At 43.0% G+C, this 24,634-nt stretch overlaps 2 protein-coding genes across 8 annotated transcripts in view; one reads left to right on the top strand and one right to left on the bottom strand.

The window, feature by feature from the left end:
- Positions 1 to 12: 12 nt before the first annotated feature.
- Positions 13 to 13,067, top strand: TRMT6 (tRNA methyltransferase 6 non-catalytic subunit). 2 transcript variants are annotated; one of them, XM_088160908.1, is made up of 11 exons: positions 13 to 140; positions 1,602 to 1,729; positions 2,137 to 2,246; positions 4,385 to 4,476; positions 4,563 to 4,646; positions 5,797 to 5,921; positions 7,166 to 7,530; positions 7,761 to 7,846; positions 10,953 to 11,055; positions 11,138 to 11,224; positions 12,069 to 13,067. In XM_088160908.1, the coding sequence occupies exons 1-11, from the start codon at positions 46 to 48 to the stop codon at positions 12,240 to 12,242; spliced, it is 1,449 nt and encodes a 482-aa protein (XP_088017034.1). In that variant the 5' UTR covers positions 13 to 45; the 3' UTR covers positions 12,243 to 13,067. The 2 variants fall into 2 exon arrangements, with proteins under 2 accessions (XP_088017034.1, XP_088017035.1); XM_088160909.1 differs by having other exon boundaries at positions 11,486 to 12,208.
- A 908-nt stretch (positions 13,068 to 13,975) lies between these two features.
- The window catches only part of CHGB (chromogranin B), a 64,074-nt gene continuing 53,415 nt past the window's right edge, over positions 13,976 to 24,634 (bottom strand). For 3 of the 6 annotated variants that reach the window (XM_014892639.2, XM_088160891.1, XM_088160897.1), the window contains 4 exons: positions 19,246 to 19,289; positions 17,919 to 18,012; positions 15,470 to 17,151; positions 13,976 to 14,346 (listed from right to left, as the gene is read on the bottom strand). In XM_014892639.2, the coding sequence (XP_014748125.1) occupies positions 14,263 to 14,346; positions 15,470 to 17,151; positions 17,919 to 18,012; positions 19,246 to 19,289 (1,904 nt within the window). In that variant the 3' untranslated portion in view covers positions 13,976 to 14,262. Of the gene's footprint in view, positions 14,347 to 15,469; positions 17,152 to 17,918; positions 18,013 to 19,245; positions 19,290 to 22,976; positions 23,452 to 24,244; positions 24,378 to 24,634 lie in introns of those variants that run through there. The other 3 variants (XM_014892643.2, XM_088160896.1, XM_088160895.1) reach the window with 2 other exon arrangements.

Here is a 24,634-nt window from a genome sequence, read left to right as displayed (position 1 = left end):
GGGTTCGGCGCCTGCGCGGGGGGCTCGGCGCGAGCAGCGGCGGTCATGGAGGGCGGCTCGAGCGCGCGCATCCGTGAGGGTGACTGCGCCGTGCTCAAGCGGGACGAGGTCTTCAAGGCGGTGTCGGTGCTGCGCCGCAGGTGAGTGCCGCGCCGGCGGCTCCCGGGGCCGCCCGGCGCCTCGGCCGAGGTTTGCGCCTTCCGTCCGCGCCACCCTCGGTGCGACTGTGGCGGGCCCCGCCGGAGGGAAAGGGGTCCCGGTCCCGGTGCCTGTCCCGCCGGGGTGACCCGCGGTTGTCCCGTTGCGCCAGGCAGGAATAGCGGCCTCGCGAGGTTCGTGTGATAGGCGGTAGGAAAGGTTGCCTCGGTTCCTGTGGCAAAAAAAAAGCCCCTTAAACCCGGAAGATCTTCTAGCTGCATTTCTGATAAGACTTTGAAAGAGATTTAAGAGGGTTTTGCTTTGCCGGTGTCAGACTGGTGCCGATTGAGGAGGAGCCTGGAACAGCGTGTGGTCGTCGTCACGCTCGGCTCGCCCTGGCACGCAGTTTCTGTGAAATGCTAATAGGGATTGTTAATTGCCCTGAGCATGCTCTGCGGCGTTAGTGTGTAGGAGGATGCTGGCACTCCGCTCTGGGTAGTTGCTGCTTTGGAGGGGGTGCCAGGAAGGGTCTCCTGTTTCTTTCTCCCAGGCCAAGAAAGAGCCTGCAGCCCAGCAGGGAATGCTAAAATCGCTGGATACAGCCTGGGCTCTTCCCCTGGCAGCAGACAATTTTGTAGACCAGGGTGTAGAAGTCAGTGTTGGGTAACATGGCCAGATATCCGATTCAGTAGAATGGAGATTTAAAGGTACTATTCTTGAATGAGACTGGTTTGAAAATGGTGTAGTTCAGAATTGGTGATAGTTTGCATAATTAGGGCTCATATTGTCAAATTTTGATTTGAATGTGAGTGTGGCATAGATCTTGATAGCTGTTTCATTTGCCAAGATTGATATTTCCAGGGATAGCAAGGCAGCCTTTGTTGGTCAGCCTGAAAGTTAAAGGCTTTGTGGATCCTGTTTTTAGTGAAGAAAGAAAAAATGTACACCTGCCTTGGTGCAATCAAAATGAAAGGGATGCTAAATTTTAATTTTTTTTAAAATGAAACATTCCTAGGATTACAAGAAACACTCTGCTGTCTGTTTTCTTCCTAGTCTTTTACCAAATATTATTTTAGAGGAGTTTTCCAAAATGCAGGACCATGCACATCTTTTTGCTACTACTCTGTGTGACCCAGTTTGGATTTAATATATTTCTGACTTTCTCTGTCAAAAAATGATGCTGACAAGTGCCATAACCTTGTTTTATCTGTCATTTGAAAATTCTTTTGAACTGAAAAAAGTTCTTCCTATATGGTCTATTTAAGTTCTTTTTTTCTTTCCTGACCAGTTTCAATTTAATGTGTTTTTTTTTAGTTAATTTCACTCTTTATGCTTGTCCTGTTTTTCTTCAGGGATATAGACGAAAATGTCATATATAAAGCTATACTTAAGGCTTAACTATAGTGGGTTTCAGACATACTAAAAGTAATGCTTTAAGTATCATTCACTTCTCTGTATTTCAGAAAAATAATTTTTGAGAAGCAGTGGTTCTACCTGGATAATGCCATCGGACATATTTATGGAACTACGTTTGAAGTAACCAGTGGTGGAAACCTCCAGCCAAAGCAGGAGGTGGAAGAGACTACCACAGGTATCCCAGAGGACTGACAGTTGGAAAAACTATTTCAAATTAATTTGTTTCTTTGATAACACTAAAGAAATTGGGAAATCTTTCTATTAATCATTTATTAACTTCATGCTACTTATAATCTTTCTGTCATAAAAGTTCTGTCATGGTTTTGTCTTAATCAGTGGTTTCACTAGTCCTGTAACAAATAATCTTTTTAATGTGGGAGAAAATTTGAACCTTAGTCTGGTGATTTTATTTACAATAAGTTTTACTTCACATATTACATTTCCTTGCTTAGGCTGTACTTTGCAAGGCCATGAAAAATGTGTGTTTAAGCACGAGAAATCTGCTTTCTGTGACACTAAAATCATGTGTTTCTCCCACTTACATGGAGCTAGATTTTACAAATTTATATCCTTTTCCTTTAGAAACAAAGGAAGCAGGGACAGATAATCGTAACATAGTTGACGATGGAAAGTCTCAAAAACTGACTCATGATGACATAAAGGCTTTGAAGGACAAGGGTATTAAAGGACAGGTAAAAATAAGGTTTTGGTGTCATTTCTGTGCTACGTTGATGGTTATATTTTAGTTTCTGAAAAAGGATATTTTTTTTTTTACCTGTGCAGAGATTTCAGTGCTTTTTCTTTGTTTTTCTGGTCAAGTAATGTTTTTGGTTTTATAAAAATGCTAAGGCTGTTTTCAAGGAAAACTTTATGTAAGGTTGGCAACTTTTTTTCAGAGAAGAGTAAAGAATAAACTTTTATGGCATCAGAAGTCATAACAGATAAAAAAAGTATAGCTCATATAATCACCATTTAGTTTTGTTTGTGTATAAGCTTCAAAATACTATTTCTCTAATACAGAGGTATTAAAATTGTGCAGTAATTCAATTATCAAAGGTGTAGGAAAAGATTATGGCCAAACAATGAACTCTTAACAAATAACACTGTGAAACAAATGTACCACCAGTGTGCCTGTAGGCAGTGCCTACCAGACGGGGGTGAAGCTGCTGCTTTATATGTACCTGGAAAACTAAGAGTATTCCCAAGAGATCAGTACTGTTCTGTTAGAGAAGGGATTGGTATTTAAGCCTGCACCTTTCATAAAGAAAGGGATCTTTAAGCCATCCTAAATTGTTACTAAAGCATTGCAGCCATTTCTGTTCTGCAGATGCTGTCAGGTAAAATCCTCTCGTCTTTTATTTACCCTTTCTAATAAAAACAGGAAATTGCTCATGCTTACATCAAGTTCATCTGCTGTTTCCATCTTGCTTTTTGGAGCAGTTTTTCTGCTTTTGCCTGCTGGGTCCAAGGAGTTTGGAATGGTTCTTCTGTTTCCATGCTTGTGCTGCTGGTTGTTATCTCTTGGAGAAGAACATACTAATCAGGCTGACAGCTTTGATGGGTTTTGTTTTCACTGTCCATGGCAGAAGATCCCTCTGATTTTCCTGTGTGTCCTCAGCATGCCTGTGCCATGCATCTTCTGTGCTGTGCTTTTATTAACTCTGCTTTCTGGACTGTAACAGAATATTCATTTTAAGCTACATTAGCAGCAACAGATATTATTCCTCCCTAAATGTCTGTTAAAATCTGAATTCCTGTTTGTGAATGGAATGTCTTGGTAATGTAGTATACTTCTCTTCTCTGTTTCATCAGTGTAAATTTTACTGGAACATAAAAGCCCTACAAAACAACATAAACAGCCTAAGCATTGAATTTAGTTTTTTCCCTAGAATAAAGCAAAAAAGAAAGTTTCTGTCTCAAATCATTAATAGCACATGTTAAGCGTTTGAAGGAATAACAGCCTGAAAAGCAGCAGTAGGAAGTGAGCAGTACTTGCACCACTCTATTTTTTGAGTAGGTTTTTAAAGCACAAGGGGAGTTGCAGTGTCCAGATTGAAAATACTCCTTTTTTAATTTGTCCCTTCAATGTTTAATAGAACCTGTAATTTTATCAGTTAAATTACTTGGATCACAGAACCCAAAATAGCAACATTTTTGTTCTTATGTTGCTGGCATGGAGACAAACCCCGAGCAAGGAGAGTCCTGTTGGATTGGTTTGGTTTTGCTGGAGGCCCTAATGATCCCTCCAGCTGGAATCTGAAAGCATGAGAAAGAGTTGGGTTGGCAAAGGATTATGATTAGAACAAGGAGACCAGGAAACCAAAACTGGAATTCTGGGAAGACCTGGGAGCTAGAGAAGGAAAAAATCAGGAGGAGTATTACAGCAAGTAATCATTGATCAGGAGTTGGACATGTGCCAGGGGTTGGTACAATAGTGTGGCAAAATTTATGAGACTGAAAAAATTATTGGAGTGAGATGTTTGGTGATTAACCAGAGCAGAGGGGAGGAACTGCATGAAAAAGGGGGAAAAATACCCTAAGAGATGCTGGAATCAGAGAGATCCAAAGAGGGAGTTGGATTAAACAAAATATTACTGAATATTCCAGGACAAACATTTTCAGTTCTATGATTTTTATGCAGAACTATGTGATTAAATTCCTACAGATAGTGTAATGCCTCACTGCTCCTGTTGCTTAACAGAGATTGACTTTGCCACTAGTGTCAGGAACTGGGAGAAAATATTTTCAGCGTTTGTTTAAACAAATACTGTCTATGAAATGAATGAGAAATAAATGCTAGCTGTAACCAAAATTAATTATCTCTTCCAAGGAAATAGTTCAACAATTAATAGAGAACAGTACAACATTCAGAGACAAAACAGAATTTGCTCAAGATAAATACATAAAGAAGAAGAAAAAAAAGTAAGTGAATTTTAAAATGTGAAAATACATGGTAAATCCCTAAATTGTTGAGATTAAAATAAGACCATTACTATGTTTATTTACAGATATGAGGCAGTTATTACAATTGTGAAACCATCCACTCGCATCCTTTCAACCATGTATTATGCAAGGGAACCTGGAAAAATTATGTGAGTTTTCATTTTGTTCCTTTTTTCAAATGATAACAGAAAAATACTTTAATACTTTTTAAACAGCTGCACTATACCAAAGTATACTATACTCACCTTTCTTTCCTTTCCCATGAATGTGAAGATGGCAATTTAGTGAAAGATAATGTGATACAGAAAATGAATCAATATTGCAGCAAACAGGAGAACTCTTACATGCAGCACCAGAATTTACCATTTCCCTATCAACACCACCTTCCTAATTACCCACACAGACAGAAGTTCTTTGATTTTCAAAGGTACCTCTTACCTGCTTTGGCTGGTGGCCAAATATCTCTGTTTTCTGGCTCAATAACAAGATAACCAGCCACTTACCACAGCCAAGAATTGTTGTCTTTAAAGTGTCAGTGATTCAAAATCCTCAATTAGAAGTCTCCAGAGTTTAAAAACCTGTAGGTCGGAGTCAGACGGGGGCCATGACTACAGAGATCCCCCTCTGCTTGATTTTCACTCACCTAAGCTAAGAGATACATTGTTACAGATATTAAAGTTGGACTGATACATTTTTTAAAGTTCAGAAGTAGATCTAAGATACTGAGATTTAAAATCTTCAAATATGTATTATTTAAGTCTTCTCAGACCTTTTTTCCTTCTCCTTCTACCATCTCTGTCACTGGGCTGCTTTTTACTATTAAAGATTAGTTGTAATTTGTGTAGCTATCACTGAGTCTCTTCAGTGCATATGTTGGGTTTTGGTCCTGGATTGCAGATGCTGCTGGCTCCTGCAAAACAGGTAAAAACCACAAGGGATTCATTACTGAATCAGGAAATGCATCCATACCATTTGATCTTTACAAAGCTGACATGCCAGAGAAAAAACAAACAAAAGGTTATAAAAAGTACTTTCTCTGACTGACACAGCACAAGATGTCCACTTTGATATGTACACCCTTCTGCATATCCTGCTTTTGCTTTTCCTGGCTGATTTCTGGCTCCAGTTCTAGTTCTTCATTATCAGATGTTTAATTATAAGTTTCTGTGTGGTAATTCTGAAGGTCACTGATGCTTTTTCTGAATCTACCTGTAATCCAATTTTTTTTGGCAGGCCCCTGGGCTAGTAGGCACTATCTATAAGCAAACTACTGTTTGTTAAACCCCTCTTGTCTTCCAGCCACCTGAGATACGACACCCTGGCTCAGATGCTTACTTTGGGAAACATCCATGCTGGCAACAAGATGATTGTCATGGAAACCTGCGCAGGCCTGGTGCTGGGAGCGGTGATGGAGAGAATGGGGGGTGAGCTACACCTCGGTCATGCACACATCGAGCGGCATGGAAATACACACCTGTGGGACCCTGCTGAAAGGCAGCACTCCAAAATGCTTCCTCAGGTTTTGAAATCTGGTCTTACCATCTCCAGGATTCAAGGAAAAACTTAATTTTCCACTGGGGAAAGTTTTTGCATCAGTTGGATTTATTTTTCAGTACTTAAAAAACCGTAAAAATTTGAGAATTAAATTTTATATAATGGTTTATATAACTAATTTTGATTAAATTGACAGCCTTTTATGTTGAGCTGTTTTAGTTCCTCTCTTAGCATAACGACATTGAGTTCAGAAAAAGCTGTAAGGAGCTTGTATGAAGATTCTTTCCATACACCTGGAAGTCCAGGAAAGTGAATGACAGAGAAGAGGAATAGTGCCACTGGAATTCTGACAGCACTGGAAATGTTGCTGTTCCTCTTGTTCACTGCACCACGTTTAGCGTATGTTGTGTAAAACTTCTGTTCTGAAAGTATGTGGCATTTCCTTGAGCATATTCTAGGAGAAGTTTGACTCTTGATCTATTTTTCAAACTCAATTAATCAGTTTCATTATTTTAAGATACCAGGTAGAGGTGACAGTTATATTCCAGAAGCCTGGAAAAGCAAGAAGTGATGTGATGTGCACATAGATGTGCTGTCTATTGTCTGGGAAGCACACAGGCAGTGCTACTACGGATTGGTTTTGTTTCAGCAATTTTTGGCCATAGGGCTACTTCTCGAAGTAAATAAGATACAATTTCTATAACTAACTTTTGAAAAGTTATTTTTTGTGTGTTTAACATCTCACAGCTCTTCCTTTAGGGCCTGGATATTGAAGAAATTCTTTGCCTAGTAAAGCTTTTAAAATTGGGTTTTATCCAACCAACTCCATAAATAAGTAATGGAAACTGTATAAATTTTGTCTTTTAATTATTTATTAAATTAGCTTTTGTCTAGCAATTTGTCACTGCTTATATATCTTCTGAGCTAATCCTAATACACCAATATTCCGTGAGTTACCTTGTCCTTTTGCGTTTCAGTAACTGTTGTCCTTTCTATAAAGGTTTTCTACCTTGAGGCATATTTCCATAGCTTGTTGAATTTGATGGTTTGGTTAAGAGCAGGCAATTTACTTCCTTTTTCTTAAATGGACCCTTCATTTAAGCATTTTAGAAAGAATTTTAAAATTATAGGAATTCTGGTTTGACAATGTGTTTTGATTCTTTCCCTCCCACAGGCTATGGATCCATCATTCAGATGTACCCAGGAGGGGGACCTGTTAGAGCTGCCACCAGTTGTTTTGGATTTCCCAAACCTTTTTTTGATAATCTTCATGAATTTCCTCTCAGTAAAGTGCAGAGTCTTCTGTCTGGGACATTCACTACAGAGACTCTGCCTGCAAACCCTGAGGAGAATGCACTGCTGGAAGAGGAGAGCAATGGATTGAGTGAGGAGAAACAGACTTCCCTGCAGGAAACAGAGGAGGAGCCTGCTACTGAAGCACCTATGGAGATCAGTACAACAGAAGAGCAAGACACAATGGACGTTAATGCTGAAGATGTAGAATTTAAAGGGAACAAAGAAAAAGAAAATAAAGAAAATGTAAGAATATTTATTGTGGTTGTTCAAGTTTCACAATGTCTGTGGACATAAAATTCTGCTGTCTGAATCAGGCCTGCTGAAATGCAGCTTAGTCAGATGTTGAAGTGGAACTCTGGAAGTTGTCTCTTGTCTTAGATTAAGATTCAAAAAATGAAAATGCAGTCCAGGCAATAATGATATGATAAATAATTACCAGTTAAAGTGCCAACTGTTTGCTTTGTTGTTCCAAGGTTCGGGAAAAGCAAATAAAACAGTGGGAGAGAAGGAAAAAACTGAAAGAAGCTGCTGCTTTGCTGAGAGAGAAGAATGCTGATGGGTGAGTCTGCCTAGAGCTATCATAGTTTGGGAATGGTATTCCCAATTTAGTGCTCCCACTGAAACACCCTAGACCATGGGGGTCATGGGATAGAGCAGAGAACTGGGGACACAAAAGGCACTGGTTGAGATTTTTTTCTTTCATTTAAATGGTTTGGAATGATTTAAAAGTCAACTAAATACAAGCAAATATTAAAAATGAAAAAAAACATCTATTCAAAGAAAACCAGAGTCCAGGTAGAATCTAATTCAAAACGACTGCCAAAAAAATCATGGGATTCTAATTGGCAAAGTAGAACCTGAGGTTTTAAGTTCATTAAAGTGCAACTAAATTTGTTGTTCTGCCTTTTTTTTTTTTGGTTAGCTTGTTTTTTAGAAATTCATTTTCTTTTTACACAGGAAAAAAAACACGTAAGTTTCTTTTACTTGCTTTACCCAGGATCAGTTATTCCCGAGGAACAATTTATCACAAAGATCTAATATCATAAATTTAAAATAAATACAATCAATATATTCTTAGAAATTGAGCTCCAAATTAGTGTAAGAGCATTTGGTGGGTGTGACTTTTTCACTGTGTTCTTAGCAAATGCTGAAGTGATTCAAGTTAACCAGGTAACATTAATTTAGTTCATTTAATAACATTCATATTAATTTTTTTCCTCTGAATAATATTGGTCCACTGGAAATGAAGCTGCTGTGCTTGGATAAATTTTACTGCACATGTACTGATTATTTTCAAATGCTTGTATATAATTTTTGGGTTTTATTACTATTAAATGCTTCAACTCATGCTTATTCATATACCTCATGTAGCATGTTTAAGTGGTAGAATTTCTAAACATGCAGACCCAGGTCATTCTGTGTGCTCTGAAGCAGTGAAGTGCTCAAGGAGGTTTGTAAAAAGCTCTGCACATCTGTCTGGCAGTGCCTGTGGCTGTGACCATTGAGCTGCCTGAATAGTGGCAGTGTTTGGGTCTGATTTCACTGCTGTTTGCTGCACCATCACTGTAATTCTGTAATGAATGTCTGTCCATGATCAGGCAAAGGCAAAATTAATATTTAACTTTGCTTGTCATTTCCTTCTGTGTAAAATAGTACATTCAGTTGTTGATTGAGTTTAAGGAAGCCTGTTTAGTATTTGTCTCCTATTTATTTGTTTTCCATCACTTTTATCCTCCATATCCTGTGTAATGCATGAAAGCTGTAACAAATTACATTTCTGAAGGGATGAGTGATTCCTGGCGTTAGGAAAGCTCCAGCAGGAAGGGGGTAAACAGAATTTATGGTGCCTGAGAGCACTGTCCCAGAGGGCTCAGCCTGATCCCCTTTCTTCAGTCATCTGCCTTTTATAGCCACTGCTCCTTGAGATCAGGAACCACAGAAAACTTGGCATGGAATAAGGAAATGCTTCAAATTAACCACTCTGTACCTGAGTAGAAACAAACAGGGAAAATAAGGGTTTAGGGTTTTTTGCAGGAGAGAAACAAGGAAAGGATGGGGGGAAAGGAGGTTAACACTGAAGTTGGGGAGAAATACTGGGACTTACTGGGAAAGTAAAGAAAAGCTGTTCATTAAGTGAAGGTGGATACCAACTTAAGGAGAAATCTTTAGGTCCTAAAATTAACAGTATTTATTACTTGAATGTAGAAGATACCATTTCAATTAAATTTCTACTTTCTGTGCTGTTGTGTGGTAAAACATTGTTTGTACTTGATCTGTTGATTCAATTCCTTTTATGAGAGTTGAGTTTTATGATGTTAGGCCACTGGGGGGAAAAAGGAAGATATTCATGGGGTACTTGGTATTCTTTAAAAGAAGACTTTAGAGATGGTCTAATTCCCAACACGTGGAATGTCTCCGAACAAATTTCTGCTTCCATAGTGTCAGGAAAATTAAACAGTCTATCTCCCTTCCTCTGCCCTTCCCTGCCCTTCCTCTATCTCTTCCGGCTCCCCCCTCACCCACTGCCTCAATTTTGTGCCTGGCCAGGCTCCTTGCTGGCAGCAATCTGTGCTGCCATATGAAAGAGCACCATTTGATTTTCCCCAGTCTCTCAGCCCTCACTTCCCTTCCTGGAGTCTGGCAGAGCCCCTGGCAGTGCCAGTGCAGCATTCCAAGCCTTCCAAGGCATAGGATGAGCCTACTTGGTTCATTATGGAGCACAATTCTTTCGAGGTTTGCATTTGAAGTAAACGGTCTGCAAGGCCATGGCTGGCAAACAACCAAAGTGGGAACAATTGAAAAAGAATTATCTCACCTCCTTATCTCTGTTGTAGTTACAAAATTGAACATCAATTTTTACCTCCTTTTTCCAGGCAAGTTTAACTCTTTTCCAGTGCTGCACATACCCCTGGAGAACAAATGTTAATTGATGGGGCATCTCAGTAATTTCTGTACACTGTGAAGAAGGAGTTAATTAGCCCATTCTTTCTGCACAAGCACAACTTAATTAACTAATTAACTAATTATCAGCTTTTTCTTGCAGTGTAGTTCAGCAGTGATTTTTTTGATTAAAACAGGAGATAGCAGTAGGGAATCTCAACCATCTGTAGATCCAAGTTACTGTGTGATGTTAAAATGAGGATAGAGAATAAAATATGAAGCCTTTAGGTTGTTAAGGTCATAATTTCTTTAAAAAGATTTTTAGTCATGCCTGTTAAGGATTTGTTCTTTCTTTAAATATTATTTTTATATAAAACTATTAAATGAAGACTACTCAGTCTAAAGTCATGACTGAAATTACATTCTAAGCAACACTTGGCATGCACAAAACTTAAATTGTATTTGGAAAATGGTCTTGGGGCAGAGCAAGCAACATGAAATTTCTTACATTTTAAGAATTATTGTGGAGCCTGACACAGCTGAAGTGAGTGCTCCTGCAGTGCGTTTAATATTCTGCACTTTGGGGAACAATGCTTCAGCCTCTTAATTACACAAGTAGGAAGTAGTGATTTGTTTTTACATTTGGGGAGTTGTCAGAGCAATGAAAACATGCTGATGAGACACTTCTAAACTGTAATTTATTGCTGTGCTAAGTAGGAAGAAATGTCACTAGAGGAGTAGGTTTCAGAAGCAGAAAACTAATGTGCATGAAACTTTTTTTGCAGCTTAATTGTAGCCAGCAAGTTTCATCCCACCCCCTTGTTACTTTCTTTATTGGAATTTGTTGCTCCTTCGAGGCCTTTTGTTGTCTACTGCCAATATAAAGAGGTAAATCAGGATGTTACTTCAGCTGTTACAGTTCAAGCCTGGTGCCATTCTGCTGTGTAACCCCCTCTTTGGTTTTTCTCAGCCATTATTGGAATGTTACACCAAGCTGAGAGAAAGAGGTGGAGTCATCAACCTGAAACTGTCTGAAACCTGGCTACGGAACTACCAGGTAAGGATGGCAGCACGGGGCTGCCAAAACCATGGGAATTCTGGGGAGTAAAACATTCCCTGAAGATAGGGGAGAGGTTGGACTGACTGAAACAATATGTAAGCTCCGGCATTTGCTCTACCCTAGAGTTGTGGGTATTCTGAAGAGCTTTTATGCTTTACTGTAGCAATTTCCAATGGAAAGACTTTACTTCCTTGCATTTTATTAAACATTTGCTGAAATATTTGTAGGAAAGTGATGGGGTTAATAAATAATTCCTAGATGTCTACCGGGGTCCTGTGTCCAGCTGCAGAGAGAACAGCACCGCAGTGTCCTGGACAAAAGTAAAACCTCTGCAACCTGCAGTGATAGTTGGAGCAAGGAGGAGGCACAGCTGAAAAGAGAATCCTTACGAAAAGGTGTGATGTGGCTGAAAGAGATGGCTCAGTGCTGTGTCGGACCCTAAGGGTGGCTGCAGAAAGGTGACAGGGACAGAACTGGATATTACAGAATCCCTTCAGGCTGGTTTTGCAGCAGCTGTGGTTTCTTGCAGAGTACCTCACTTCTGAGCACATCATGGCACTTTCATGGGTCTCAAACCTTGGCTTTTTAATTTTGCTGGCCATGCCATGAAGAGGTAACCAGTGAGGTAGCAGCCTGTATAATTATGGATTTCTACAACTGGATTCTCCTCTGCAGATACTTTTAAGATGAATACACTTCCAAAATGGTTGTCTTTTGTTGTGGCTGAGAAGAAAAATGTATATCCTATCCTGTAGACTGAAATTACACAGTATGATGTGCACACAGAGAGTGGATTGTTACAGGTGCTGGTTGTGGTGTTTTGTTGTTGTTTGTTTTAAAGGTTTTACCAGACCGCAGCCATCCCAAGCTGACCATGAGTGGAGGTGGAGGGTACCTCCTGTCTGGCATCACTGTCGTCTTGGAGAAGGGCAAATCTGATTCCAGTAACTCAGAAGCACTAAAGATGGAGGAGCCATCTTCTAAAAGATGCAAACTTCAAGACCTTCCTTGTTAACACCTGGAGGACTGACTAGTGGTTTAGATCTCAGTTTAGTGAAGTAAGTCCTTTCTGTGCTGTTGGCAGCACAGGGCTGTGCCTGTCAGCATCTGTCAGAGGAAGCAGAAGAACTGCAGAGGGAGGGAGGACTGTCCTGCTCCTTAGCAGTTCACATCAGCCGAATGTCAGGGAAAACCCTTGGGAACAAACATCCCACTGAACTCACAGGAACTTGAAGAAGGAGAGAAGATCAAGAGAAGACAAAGCCTCAGTGCAGGCATGTTGTTTGTTTGTTGCCAAATCTGAATAGGAGGTAGTTTCTTAAATGGTTGTGTCAGAACCAACACATCGAACTTAGTTTTCCATTCTCCCAGAAAGGCATCAGAGGATTCTCCTCAGGATTCCACATGGTGATCTGCTCCCACTTGGGACACAGAACTCTGCTCTGTTCAGTAATTTAAGAAAGTAGAATGAACAGCAAAAATCATACACTTTTTTTCCCAAAGGAACAACTAAAAAGAGAAATCTAATAGTAGAGATGACCCCATGCTTACAGCATGACATGTTTTCTTGAAATAAATACAGATGAGAAAGTGCATGTTATTTAAATATTTAGTATTTTAATTTAACAATGTTACTATTAGTATTGCCTATTATTTTCCAAGACATATTCTGAGAGTTGCTGTATGTTTTTAAGACATTACTATTTTGAAAAGTGCTGTATGTATATTTATTTATTCTACTGTTGGATCTTTCAGATGTTGGGCTTTTTTAATTAATTTTTTTAAACTTTGCATTTGCCATTTTAATTAAAATACAGGGTGTTTTCCCTGAAGAGATTTATCTTCTTTTTCTTACTTTTCCTCTTTTTGGAAATAAAAAGGTCCAGCACTGGCTTTAGGAGGACAATATTCTGCTGGCTTCACCCCATCACACCCCCAGTGGGAGCTCATAGGGCAGGAGGGCTTGGCTTCCATTCTGGAACTCCCTCATCAGTGTCTGGACTAACTGGACAGAACCTGGAGCTTAGGGATCAAGTGCTGAGACTTGATAAAGGTGTAAAATTCAGTATTTTGACAAGAGTAATGCTCTTTCAGGGCAGTATTAGCTCAAAATGGGTTGTATTTCATGGAAAGAAGCAGATAAAGGTTTCTCTTGGGAAAACTGGTGCACTATGGCTTCAGGTTTTATCTACCTCTGCTTTTTCTAAACTTCCCAGTGTTGTTTTTCTACTTTTTGGGAAGTTTCTCTTCTCTCTTGTCTTTTCCTCCGTATGTGAACAACTCAGAAAAGGAGAGGGCATAGATCTCACCATTTCTTCATTCTAGATGGCTGCTTATCCTAGATACTATGTCAATAAAAACAATAACATGGGAAAAACATATTTGCATAATAGATCAGTTTGAGAAATAAACAGTGTTGGAACATGCGACAAGTTAATTTGGATCAAAACCAAACTGACTTCATTTCACCAGCAGTGACACTGACACGGTCTCAACACTGAATTCCAGTTTTTAAATGTGCCATTATCCTTGTAAAGTGCAGTGAAAATGAGTAAGGAAACGAGAAAAATCATTACTGAGATTTCAAATTCCTTCTTCCCTCTCATGCTCATGCAAACTGGCAAACAAAATGCACAGATGGGCTCCGTGTAACTTTCAAAAGAGATTGGTGGAGCATCTCTATTTTATGCACAATCTGCACTCCTCATCCGGCTCACTCTGAGATCACCCACATGAACAAGGAGAAGGTTTGGTCCAAGATCAATGATTTTTATTATTGCAAACTCAAATATATTCCTGAAGAACACTAACACAATTATCTCCAAAAGCATATTAAAAATACCTGCCCACATGAAAGGTTATATTACTAAAATTCATGCCATTCAGGTCTCAGGAGCATAACAGCAAATTAAAGACACTTTGAGCTGTGTAAATCACTACACGAGAATGGACAGTGAATAGAATTTCCTGGGTTTAGGGCAAACAATCCAGGGGCAGTGAATTTACCACAGAACACAGGTATTACAAGGACACCTTCAGCCTCTCCTGAGGCTGTTAATCTTCTCTGCTATGTTCTGCAGCTCCAGATCCATGGTGGCCAAGTTTTCCAGCTGCTTTTCCTGTGAAAACAGAGTTTTCCACATCATTAACACTGGCAAATGTTTTGTTCCATGGAAAGGAGAGGAAAGGCCATTTCTAAGGCAGATTCTGTCCTGCCACTTCCCAGTCCCTGAGCAGAGCAGGTGTTAACAGCAGTGCTGCTCAGTCTTGGAAGATTGGTGAAATTCCCTGCTTTGGACTGAATGGAAGCTGGGGAAAGCATCAAAATTTTAATTCTGAGAGCTGGCCCTAATTACAGTCTCATCTTTGTATATTTATAGCACCCTTATCCAGTGGTGGCTTCCTGCCATGTCACAGCTGCAGGTGCTAGCCCTGGGGCTCAGGTGAGGGTCCCTGGGAAGTCCCACAGCAAGCAGAGTGCAGCAAGGGCACCAGAGAGCAGGAGAAGTTTTATGCAGCCAATGTTTTACCATGATGACTTTTTAACGCCAATTAACATCTGTATAAATCAGTGTCCAATCTCCACTGCTCCCAGCACAGCTTTGGGCAATGCACAGACACAGTGACACACGAGAAGGATGTGGCTGATGGCAGCTAAATGATGAGCGTAGGCTCAGTTTTTCCGGATATAGGAGCAGAACAGGAAGTCCAATTAAAAAAAAAAAACAAAAAAACCCGAGGATTTACTACATGTGAACTATGCAAATGAATTGGACTTACAGGTGCAATGCAGGTTCTGCTCTGCAATTCCAGCTGGGAAGTCCATGGGCAGCTGATTTCCCTCTAAACACCCAACTCACTTTTCAGCTCTGTGTTTTAAACAACCCAACAGCCCAAGTGGTGCTTGTCAGTTCCCCCTCTGCTCCTGCTGCAATGGCACCTTTGTTTTGTCAGTCTATAGAGCCTCAGGGGAGAGGCAGGGCCCAAAGAGGAATAAAATCTTTCCCTTCCTGCCTTGCAGCAGACAGGAGCTGTCGTCTTCCCACAAACTGTGCCCTGGGATAGTTCAGCAAACTTAAAGTTCCACTGTTCAAAGAAAGCAGATTTTTAAATCACTGAAGATCTACTCTCAGAATGTGACTTAATCTTATTTGTGTTTTTCTATGCGCAGTTTCCCAGCTGCCTTGGGAATGGATTTGGACGTGTGCTTCCCCCAGCTTTTCAAAGAAACTATGCACTTACCTCCTCTTCTGTGAGGGGCCTCTGGCTTAGGCTCCTTCTGTCATTCCCAGCTACGTGATGTTTCTTCAGGTCTTCTCCAGAGCTGTACAGCTCTGGGAGTTCAGCTGACTTCTTCCTGTAGTTCAGAAGTTGTGCAAGTTGATCCATCTTCTTGTACTGCCTTTCCACATCGTACCTGTTTGTTTTGCCAGGATTCCTCTTCGCGGTGTGCCCATGGTTCAAAGCGCTCTGGATTTGCTTTTCTGACCAGCGCTCATAGTCACTGTATTCAGGGAAAATACTCTTCTCACTCAGAGCAGGCCTGCCTTCTGCCCTGCCCTCCAGAAGCTGCTCCCCTGCACCATCCCTTTTGTCCAAGTGCCGACTTTTCCACCACAGCAGTGGGTAGAAAGGCCTGTAGGGTGCTGCAGTTCTCTTCTCTTTCTCTGCAGGGAGATGGCCTCTGTACTCTTCTCGCTCTGCAAATCTTTCCTTCTCTTCATTTTCCACCTGATCACTGCTGTGATGCTTCTTTTCCACTTCCTCCTCCTCTTCCAGGCTGTCCTCAGTGCTGTAGTGCCTCCTGGCCTGCCCCTGGTGCTCTTGAGCATAGGCCCTTTGTGACCCTTCCTCTTCCCTGTTCCCTGAGTGGGATTTCCCTCCCAGACGCCGCTGCTTTTCCTTGCTGAGATACCTGTCCATCTCTTCCTCATTTTCATCAGCAAGGTACATCCTCCCCTCAGAACTCTGTGATCCATCATGGTGCCTCCTCTCCTCAGGCCATTTCTCACTGCGGTGACGCCTCTTGTTTTCCTCTTCCCTGCTCTCCTGGCTCTGCTGCCAGCTGTCCCTGTGCTCCTCACTGCCCTGCTCTGCAGGCCTCTCCTCCTGCAGCTCCTCAGGCCCACGCCTCCCAGGAGAGCCACTCTTCTCCTCAGACTCTTCCTGATGTTTCTGACCATGCTTCCACTGCTCCCAGAGATTGGTCTCCCTTAGGTGTGATACCCCAGCTGGCTCCCCCCTCTCACCACCGTGGCCTCTCTTCTCTACATAGGAGTCACCCGCTCTGTGCTTCCCATGAGAACCTTTTGGTTTGTAGGGTTCCTTTCCCTCCTCTCTTTCTTCACTCTCCTCAGATTCTTCATGCTCCTGCTGGTTGGAGAAACCACGTTCCTGAGACTCATGGTGGTATTTCTCACTCCTTTCTCCCTCTCCCTCTTCACCTTCCCGAATTTGTTTGTAAGGGCTCTGCATTCCCTCCTCCAGGTGCCAGTGGCCCCTGGGGCTCTGATAACTCCCACCACGCAACTCATCCATGTTCATGCCCTCAGAGTGGGACTTCTTGGTGAGAACAGCAGCCTCTACATCTTCACAACACTTGCTGTCTTTGCTTTCCTCTTCACTGTGGTAATTCCTCTCCTCCTCTCTCCCAGTTTCCTGGTAGTACTTTTTTTCTTCCATGTGAAGTGTCTCATCCTGAGCAGGTGTGTGGTGTCCGGCCTCCTCTTCCTTGCTTTTGCCTTCCTTGCTCGTGAGAGCAAGTTTCTCATCACCTCCTTCCATGTACTTTTTAGATTCCTCTTCTGCCTGCCTTTGTTCTTCCTCCACGCTCTCAGTAGGATGTTTTTCGGTCTCTGCTGGGTCTTTGGAATGCCTAACTTCATGCTGTTTGTTTTCACTTCTCTCTCTGTCATTTTTATCACCTACAATAACAAAAGCAACATCATAGAATAATCCAACCCTCCACTGAAGTGTTATTTCAAAGAGATGACTGACTTCCCAAAGTACCAAAGAAATTTGGACAGAATTGATTTCTTAATTCTGCTTTTAAGATCATTAGTTTGCTACACTTCCGTATGCTTACCGGGAAAAGGATTAACTAACTAATTAACTCCACTTAATTAGGCATTTTACAAGTTTCTCTGGAATTTCCAGCATAATTTTCCTTCTTTGTTTTTCTTGTGATCACATTTTAGTATTGAATCAAGCTAGCTCTCATTCCCATTAAAAACCAATGGGACCTGGAGCTGTGTCAGTTCATTGAATGTCAGACCTGGCCCATCACAGATGCTTATTCACAATAAAAAGACAACCATCTATTCCAAGTTACCTAAACCAGATATTTTTTGAATAACTTTAATTTTTTTTTTAAACTGACTGAAAAGAATATCCAAGAAATCTGATGCCTTGCAATAGTTATGCTTCATCTTCTCAGGCTACCTAAAGAGTTTGTCAAGCCCTCTCAGACTCTCCAGGTGGTTCAAGAGGAGAGACACATGTGCCAGCCAAGAACCCTTGACAATTCCCAGGTCAAGCTGTTTGTTCCCTGAGACAGACTGAACAGAAGGAAACCAGAATTCTAGCATTGAAATTTCATATAGGCTCCTACAGTAACAGTTCACCAACTCCAACACCATAGAGAAACCATGCACCAAATTCCTTTCCTAAGTTCAGATAATGTTGTACTTACTCTTCTTCAGGATTTCTTTGCATTCAGGATTAATGGGGGGTGCATTTGGCTTAGACAGAGCGTTGGACAGAACCTCCACTATGCACCTGGTTACCTGGAAGAGACAAAGCAGGAGAGAAAATCCTCATGGCAAAAATGGAAACTTTACTTCTGAAACTTTCTACCAGCTGATAGAAAAGCCTGTTTGAGATTAGAGTTTAGGCTACTATTAATAAGTTTTGAGTAATCCTGTGAATTTGGGCTTTGCCCCTCACTCCTATACCAGTAGGAAGAGAACAGACAGGCCTTTTTATCTCCCCTTTTGTTTGTAGAAGTTAGAGGATTCTTTCGTACCTTCTTAAACATTAAATACTCTACTCAGTACAAAGCAGAGTCAAACAACATGCGGTAACACATCCTATAAAATAAAGAGACACAACACGCATTTAAAGGATGAGGATTATCCTGTAGAGTCTTTCCAAGTGAGGATACTGCAAAGGCAGTCTGGACTGCCAATACACTGAAACACCTCTACGTTCTCTGTATGGGATACACTCCACACTTTTTCACATGCATGTGCTCTAAGTCCTGCCTGGCTTTTAGCACTGAACATTCAACTGGATTGTCTGGAAGCAGAGAAAATTAACAAATTTAGGAAAGTTACACAATGTGCTCTAGTTTTAACCACTACCAAAGTATCTCCTCTGTATAAAATGATTTTCAAGTGCTGAAGTTGTTGGTGAGAACAAGTGCTCCTGTTTGCTGAGGGTACAAGAACCTCAGGCTGATGATCTGTGGGTATGACTGGGAGGAGACAATGAAACATTTATAGAGCCACTTGTCTTTTAACTATTTTTTGTTATTACCAGGTGTTTGCTGATCTAAATGATCACAGCAACAACCAGTGCAAGGGGTCTGGTGTCAGGTTAAAGGGTCTGGGAGCAGCTGATGGCATTTATTTAATAACACAGGGTAAGAGCTCCTTCCAAAGCAGGAGAGGACGGACTACACCAGAAGGTCTGTTACACAGTTGGAAACTGTAGGTATTTCATCTTTCCCCAAAGCTGTCAGTACAATGTACTGTGCAATCACTTTTCAAGCAGCTGTACAATGCAGAGCTCCACAAGTACCACACTGACACAGGAGCCAGCTCCCATTTACACCAAACACACTGAGGTGCAGGCAGGTATCTCCTGACAGCTAAAGGCACTCCCAAGTTCCACACCAGCCATGAGCTTTTAAAAATTTACCCTTAGGAAAAATAATGAAGCATTGCCCTAAGAGTTTAAAGAAACAGAGAATACATCACTGATATTTTCTGAGCTTGGTTTGACAAGCAGCTACTCACCGTTTCTTCAGTATGGTCTTTTTCCACTGGAACTGTGCTGGCACCTGGAAGAAAAATCAATTATTAGATACTCATTAATACAAGCATCACTGACAGGAGTCCTCAGTCAAATAGGTCTGATGAGACAGCTTGAGTTTTGGGTTGGCAGTCAACTAAATCAGGCACATTCCACATTAAATCCTTCCTTATTTGGATGGAAAAGCCATGTAAAATTGAGGCATAATATGAGAGAAGAGGCATGGTAACACTTGTAGCACTAAAATAATATACACCAAGAGTAATACCACCCACAATGAATGCAACACCAAAGAAAGCCAGGCTTAAATTCAAAAATGGAACTTTAATTCAAATCAGGTCCTTATGTAGTTGCACCTGTTTGATGGTAAAAAAAAAAAAAAAAAAAAATCAAACCAAACAAACAAGCTTGATTCTTGGGTTTGCACCCCAAGTATCTTTCAGCTCCTTGAAGAAGCTCTAGGCGAACCCCTGCCATTAGCAGACCATTGTCCCAATCCTGCTGGAGAAATGCTGTCTCACTTGGAGGCAGCTCCTGGAAGGATGGAGAATGCCAGAAGGGACAGGAAAATTTCCATTCACTGAGTGATCCATTATCATTCCAAGATAAGCAAAATCCCCCCAAATCTCAGTGGAAAACTACTCCGGAAGGAAGCAGTACAACCCATCCCTCTCTCTGCCCTGAGGACACGTGGGATAACTCACACCTCCTTACAGCAGTTCTACTGTACCTGGGCCAAGGAATTTGCTTTTGGAAAGAAGCCATTGCCAATAAAACCGCTGTGCTGCCTTATTTTGTCATCACTGCTATAACGTCTCCAGCTGGTTAATGAGCTTGGTTGCTCTGTGTTAATAATAAATTGTGTCAATTCCCATCCACCTGGATATTTCCAGGAGTGAGGTTAAGCACCTCTGCCAGCCACACAGGAGTGTGTGGAAGCAGGGCCTGTTGAATCCTGCTCCTCACAGTACAGAATCACAGCACACAAACACATAGCTTGGGGTGCAGCTCTGAAGTCCTTACATAGGTCAGGAGAGTGTCCTAAATACAACCATGACCTCTCTCTGGCTGGGTCAGTGAGAGACCTCCTGAAATAGATGAACATCATGTAGATAAAGGAGGTCAATGTTACCTCTCAACATCAGAAGAATGAACACTGCCCCAAGGAAGAAAGGAGCATGTAGCCTTACACTATTTAAAGCAACACAACCTTTATTCTCTGTGCTGGCAGAGGAAGCAGACATCCCCTGGAGCACTGACTCAGAGTGTAACAGCTGAGCATCATACAATAATAACTCCTGATATTTCTGTGCTCTCCCCCAAACACATACGTAGGGATGTGCTTCTCCAGCCCCCATCCCTTCCCTGCATATACAAGTGCCATCAGATAAGGGAACCCATACAAGGAGAGCACAGAAGGGATTCCCCTAAAATAGTACTGCGTCCCTCCCCCAGAGTGCCAGGCGGTGTGTGAGGGGAGATGGTGCTGCACAGAGCCAACCCTATCCCCCATCTCTGGTGTTCAGTGCTGGCTGAGGCAGGCTCCGAGCTCCTTTACTAACCCAGTATGCAAATAATTACCACACTGCTGCAGCCCACCCTGCTGCATGCATGAAGGAGCAGGATGTACATACATGGGGGCAGGAAATAAGGCCCCTTCCACTAAAAAAAGTGTTATTCTTAAAAAGACATTATCTCAATCCCACAGTTGCAGGAGCTGCTCCCAGACTCCACTTACATGAAACCACAGGTATGAGCCCCTTCACTGCCTCTTTTTGGGGAGGCTCCCCTGCTCCTCCAGCCCCTGAGAAAACCTGACAGTCACGAGGGAAAACATGCTATTTTGTACTTTTAGTGACACAGCCACAGCACATCTCCTATGAGTGACACCCGGGTGATGTGATAAAGCACAGAGCAGACAAACTCCTGGACATATTTTCCTACTTCAGGCACCCCCTGAATGCTCTCAGTGGCACAGGAAGACAAAGTCAGGTTATACGCACTGCCTTTGCTGTGTCATTCAAAAGCTCACAAGAGCTTGGTCAATAGTGCAAGCCAGCATGAACAAAGAGGGAGCATCATAACAATGTCAGAAAACCAAATGGTATTGGACATATGTCATATTAACATGCCTGGATAAACAGAATGCGCCTCCAATCCATGCCAGAGCATGAAATAACACACTGAGGCAGCTGCTCTGCCAGGACTGAGCCAGGAAGGCAAGTGGGGAATCAGCAATGCCCCACTCTACCCAGGTATTGGCAGTGCCAGCCCACGCCAGCTGGCAAGAGCTCCGTTGGGGCCACCTGCCACCTGAAGGTGCTGGTCAATACGGCTGCCTCCCTCTCCACGTGTGCTCAGGAGGGGTGAGGCCATCACCCAGATAGGGGCAGCAGAGCACCCACCTATGAACTTGCAGGAACACAGCAGGCGGGACCACTGCAGGGTTCCAGAGAGAGAGCAAAGCCAGAGCACATGCCAGCATGGAAATCTGGCACCTGAACATACAGCAAGAAACAAACCACAGCCCCACTTAGTAAAGCTAAGCCCTGGCTCTGCTTTACCCTCCTGAACCAAGTCTGCCCAGGCAGTGACAATCAGATTATTTGATCTTGCCTAAGTGCTAAGAGTTGATGAATATCATGAAAAATAAAAAATGCACGATAAATTCACAAGGTTTTTGCTTGTATCTCCAAGATTAGAACAGATCTTTGGGTAGGTCCCTGATGAAATCCCCCCATGGCTTTCTTTTATCAGTGCAGATGACTCAGTGCAGTGTCATGCCTCATCAAAATGTCAGTGTCTTCCTAGGCAAGATCACTGATTTAGGCATACTGATTTGCAGGACTACTAGAAAGTTCTTGAAGTTAATGTTTAACCAATTCAACATTTGAAAGCACGACAGCCACAAAGGACGTGAAGAAGTACCTGATCTGTTTGATGGCATAAACAGGAAAAAAATATTTGGTAATAAACTCCCATAGAATCTACAGTAAAAGTGTGATGAGCTCTGTGTTGGGGTCTCTCCTCCCCGTATTCCACCCTCCCTCTTTGATCTCAATAAAGGCACTTGAAGACAGTCAACTTCCTCGCAGCCTTCGTACAAGTCCCAGAAGTGTGGAGACTTCTAACAGACCTAAAGCCAAAATACTCAACCCAGAATGATACCGACTCTTTCAAGCAATGATGTAAGTATGCATAAAACACTATAGAGCCAAGCCACCACCTTATTCTATTGTGTTTAAGGTTAATTTCACAGTGGAGTTTTAGTATTCAATGCCACGTGCAAAAAAAAAACCAAAAAAAACCCCCAAAAAAGAACAAAAAAAAAAAACAACCAAAAAAATCCTATTAGTTAAACCTGCAGAGCCACTGCTTTGCCATCACCTCCTAGCATCCAGCAGCGGCTGGCAAAACCCCAGTGGCACCCTTGCAATGAAAGGGCACCGAGAAGTCTTTGTGCAAAGATGCTGCACTGGGATAAAAATGAAGGCGGAGCAGCCGGGGAGCCCTCGCCCAGTGCCATCCGCACGCCCTGGCCCCACCGTCCCTTCCCGAGGGGCGACGCGAGCTGCGCGTCCCGCGCCCAACACCGCCTCCTCGCAGCGAGCCCCTCCATCCCCCCATCCCCCCCTGCGCCTGCCGGGGCTGTTCCCTGGCCGTTCCTCCCCTTTCCCAGCGCTCTCCCGGCAGGATGTACTCTCGCCCCGCTCACCTGCCAGGGCGGCGGCCGCCAGGAGGGCGACCAGCGCCCGCGGCCCCATGTTCGGCTGGGCTCGGCTCGGCTGGACTGAGCAGCTCCGGCGCGGTTTAAAAGGGGAGTGGGGGCGGAGGAGACGGGTGGGGGGCCTCGCCGGGAACTGCGTCACTGCGAACCCCCGGGGGCGGTGCCGCTGCCACCGCCCCCGCGCCCCCGGACCCGCTCGGCCCCGGCCGCCCCTCCCCTCCAGAGCTGGGCAACTTTCTCACAGCCTGGGCGAGCTGAGCTCGTTTCCCCTTCCTCGGCAACTACCGTAGCCTCCCTTCCCGACCCCCGACTAATACTTCCAGGACGCCTGTGCATCCCCCCCGCCCCGCCGTGCCTCAGGAACGGGGGAAAGCGGCGCTTCCCTGCCTCTTTCTGCAGCTCAGAGGATGCGGTATCATGCTTAGGTCTTGCCCACCGTCAGAGGATGCCGAGCCTCTGCCTAAGGGAGGAGGTGCGGTAACCTAACCCTTTTAAACATCTTCCACAAGAAATCACCGCCGCGCTTCCACATCCTTTTCCGATCAAAGCTCTTCAGGTGCTGCTGCAGCCTTTTCTTCCTGCAAGGTTTTTGTCCCTTCCCCTCCCCTCATTGCTCCCTCCTCTCACAGGCTCCCCACCAACCCGTATACAGTACACCCAGACCCAGAAAACGACTGGGAAGTAACTCCAGTACTTATGTCATCTGGGGAGGGAATGAACCGCAGTATTCCTCAAGAGTTCTACCGGGGAAATCACTGCTCTCAGCATTCATCTCCATAGGCAAACCTCTTATTTACTGTGACGATGCTCTGGGGAGCCCGAGGAAGTGTACAGAGACCAAGTTTTACATAGTTTCCTTTAACAGCCCCCGCTGTCCCAATTAGTCCTTAATAGAATAAAAAGCTAAATGACATGTGAAAACGAGGTCTCCATAGAGGAAGCCTGAATGTTCCACGCGGCTCCCTTCCGAGCCAGGCAAAGACTAGAACTCCTTTTGGTATTCATTATCCCTCAGAGGACCATCTTCAATTTTAGGTGTATTTTCAGTTTTTTTGTTTGTCTTCAGAGCCAAGCAGATGGCCCTCTAATTGCCAGTGTTGCTAGAGGACAATGGAGCTATACATCAAGTTGGCAGTTCCCTCTGTGATCATTCTGTGTGACTTTCTATTGTCCATTAACAATGGCAGGCTGCTACAACCACACAGCCTTTAAAGACAGAAAACGGGACACAAGCACAGCGCTCCAATCAAACTCACCAGCAACTTCATCGGTGCATAAAGGAAGCAGGAATCCCAGCTCCATTTGAAGCCTGTTTCAGGAGACAGCCTGAAGGAGACACCAGGAGGCAAAGCCAGATACCTCGTTCACCTTGCATTCGATTTACAGTTTCTGCAAAATAACGGAACCCAGTCACCTGGCCACTATCTGCAACATCTCCCGATCTCCCCTCCTGCACGCTGCTCCTGTACCGTCTATGCCAGCCCCATCTCCATAGGCAGATGATTCTTTGGAAATCTCCAGGCTCGGCTTTGGGAAGCCAAGAGCCTGTTTCAAAAGACTGACAAACTTCCCTGGCCCCCATGTCCTCTCCTGTCTCTGTGAGGATTTCGCCTGGCCCCATCCTCTTCACCTGCTCATGAGGAAGA

This window comes from Sturnus vulgaris, chromosome 3 (genome assembly GCF_052056855.1).
Source record: "Sturnus vulgaris isolate bStuVul1 chromosome 3, bStuVul1.hap1, whole genome shotgun sequence".
In the NCBI taxonomy this organism is placed as follows: domain Eukaryota; kingdom Metazoa; phylum Chordata; class Aves; order Passeriformes; family Sturnidae; genus Sturnus; species Sturnus vulgaris.
The sequence above is the reverse complement of the archived record's forward strand: the minus strand, read 5'-3'. Positions and strand labels throughout refer to the sequence as shown.

Coding starts and splice junctions, on each gene's coding strand:
- TRMT6 (XM_088160908.1), top strand. CDS start 46: ATGGAGGGCGGCTCGAGCGCGCGCATCCGTGAGGGTGACTGCGCCGTG. Junction 4,647..5,796: donor AGGGAACCTGGAAAAATTAT/GTGAGTTTTCAT, acceptor CTTGTCTTCCAG/CCACCTGAGATACGACACCC. Junction 11,056..11,137: donor TCTACTGCCAATATAAAGAG/GTAAATCAGGAT, acceptor GGTTTTTCTCAG/CCATTATTGGAATGTTACAC.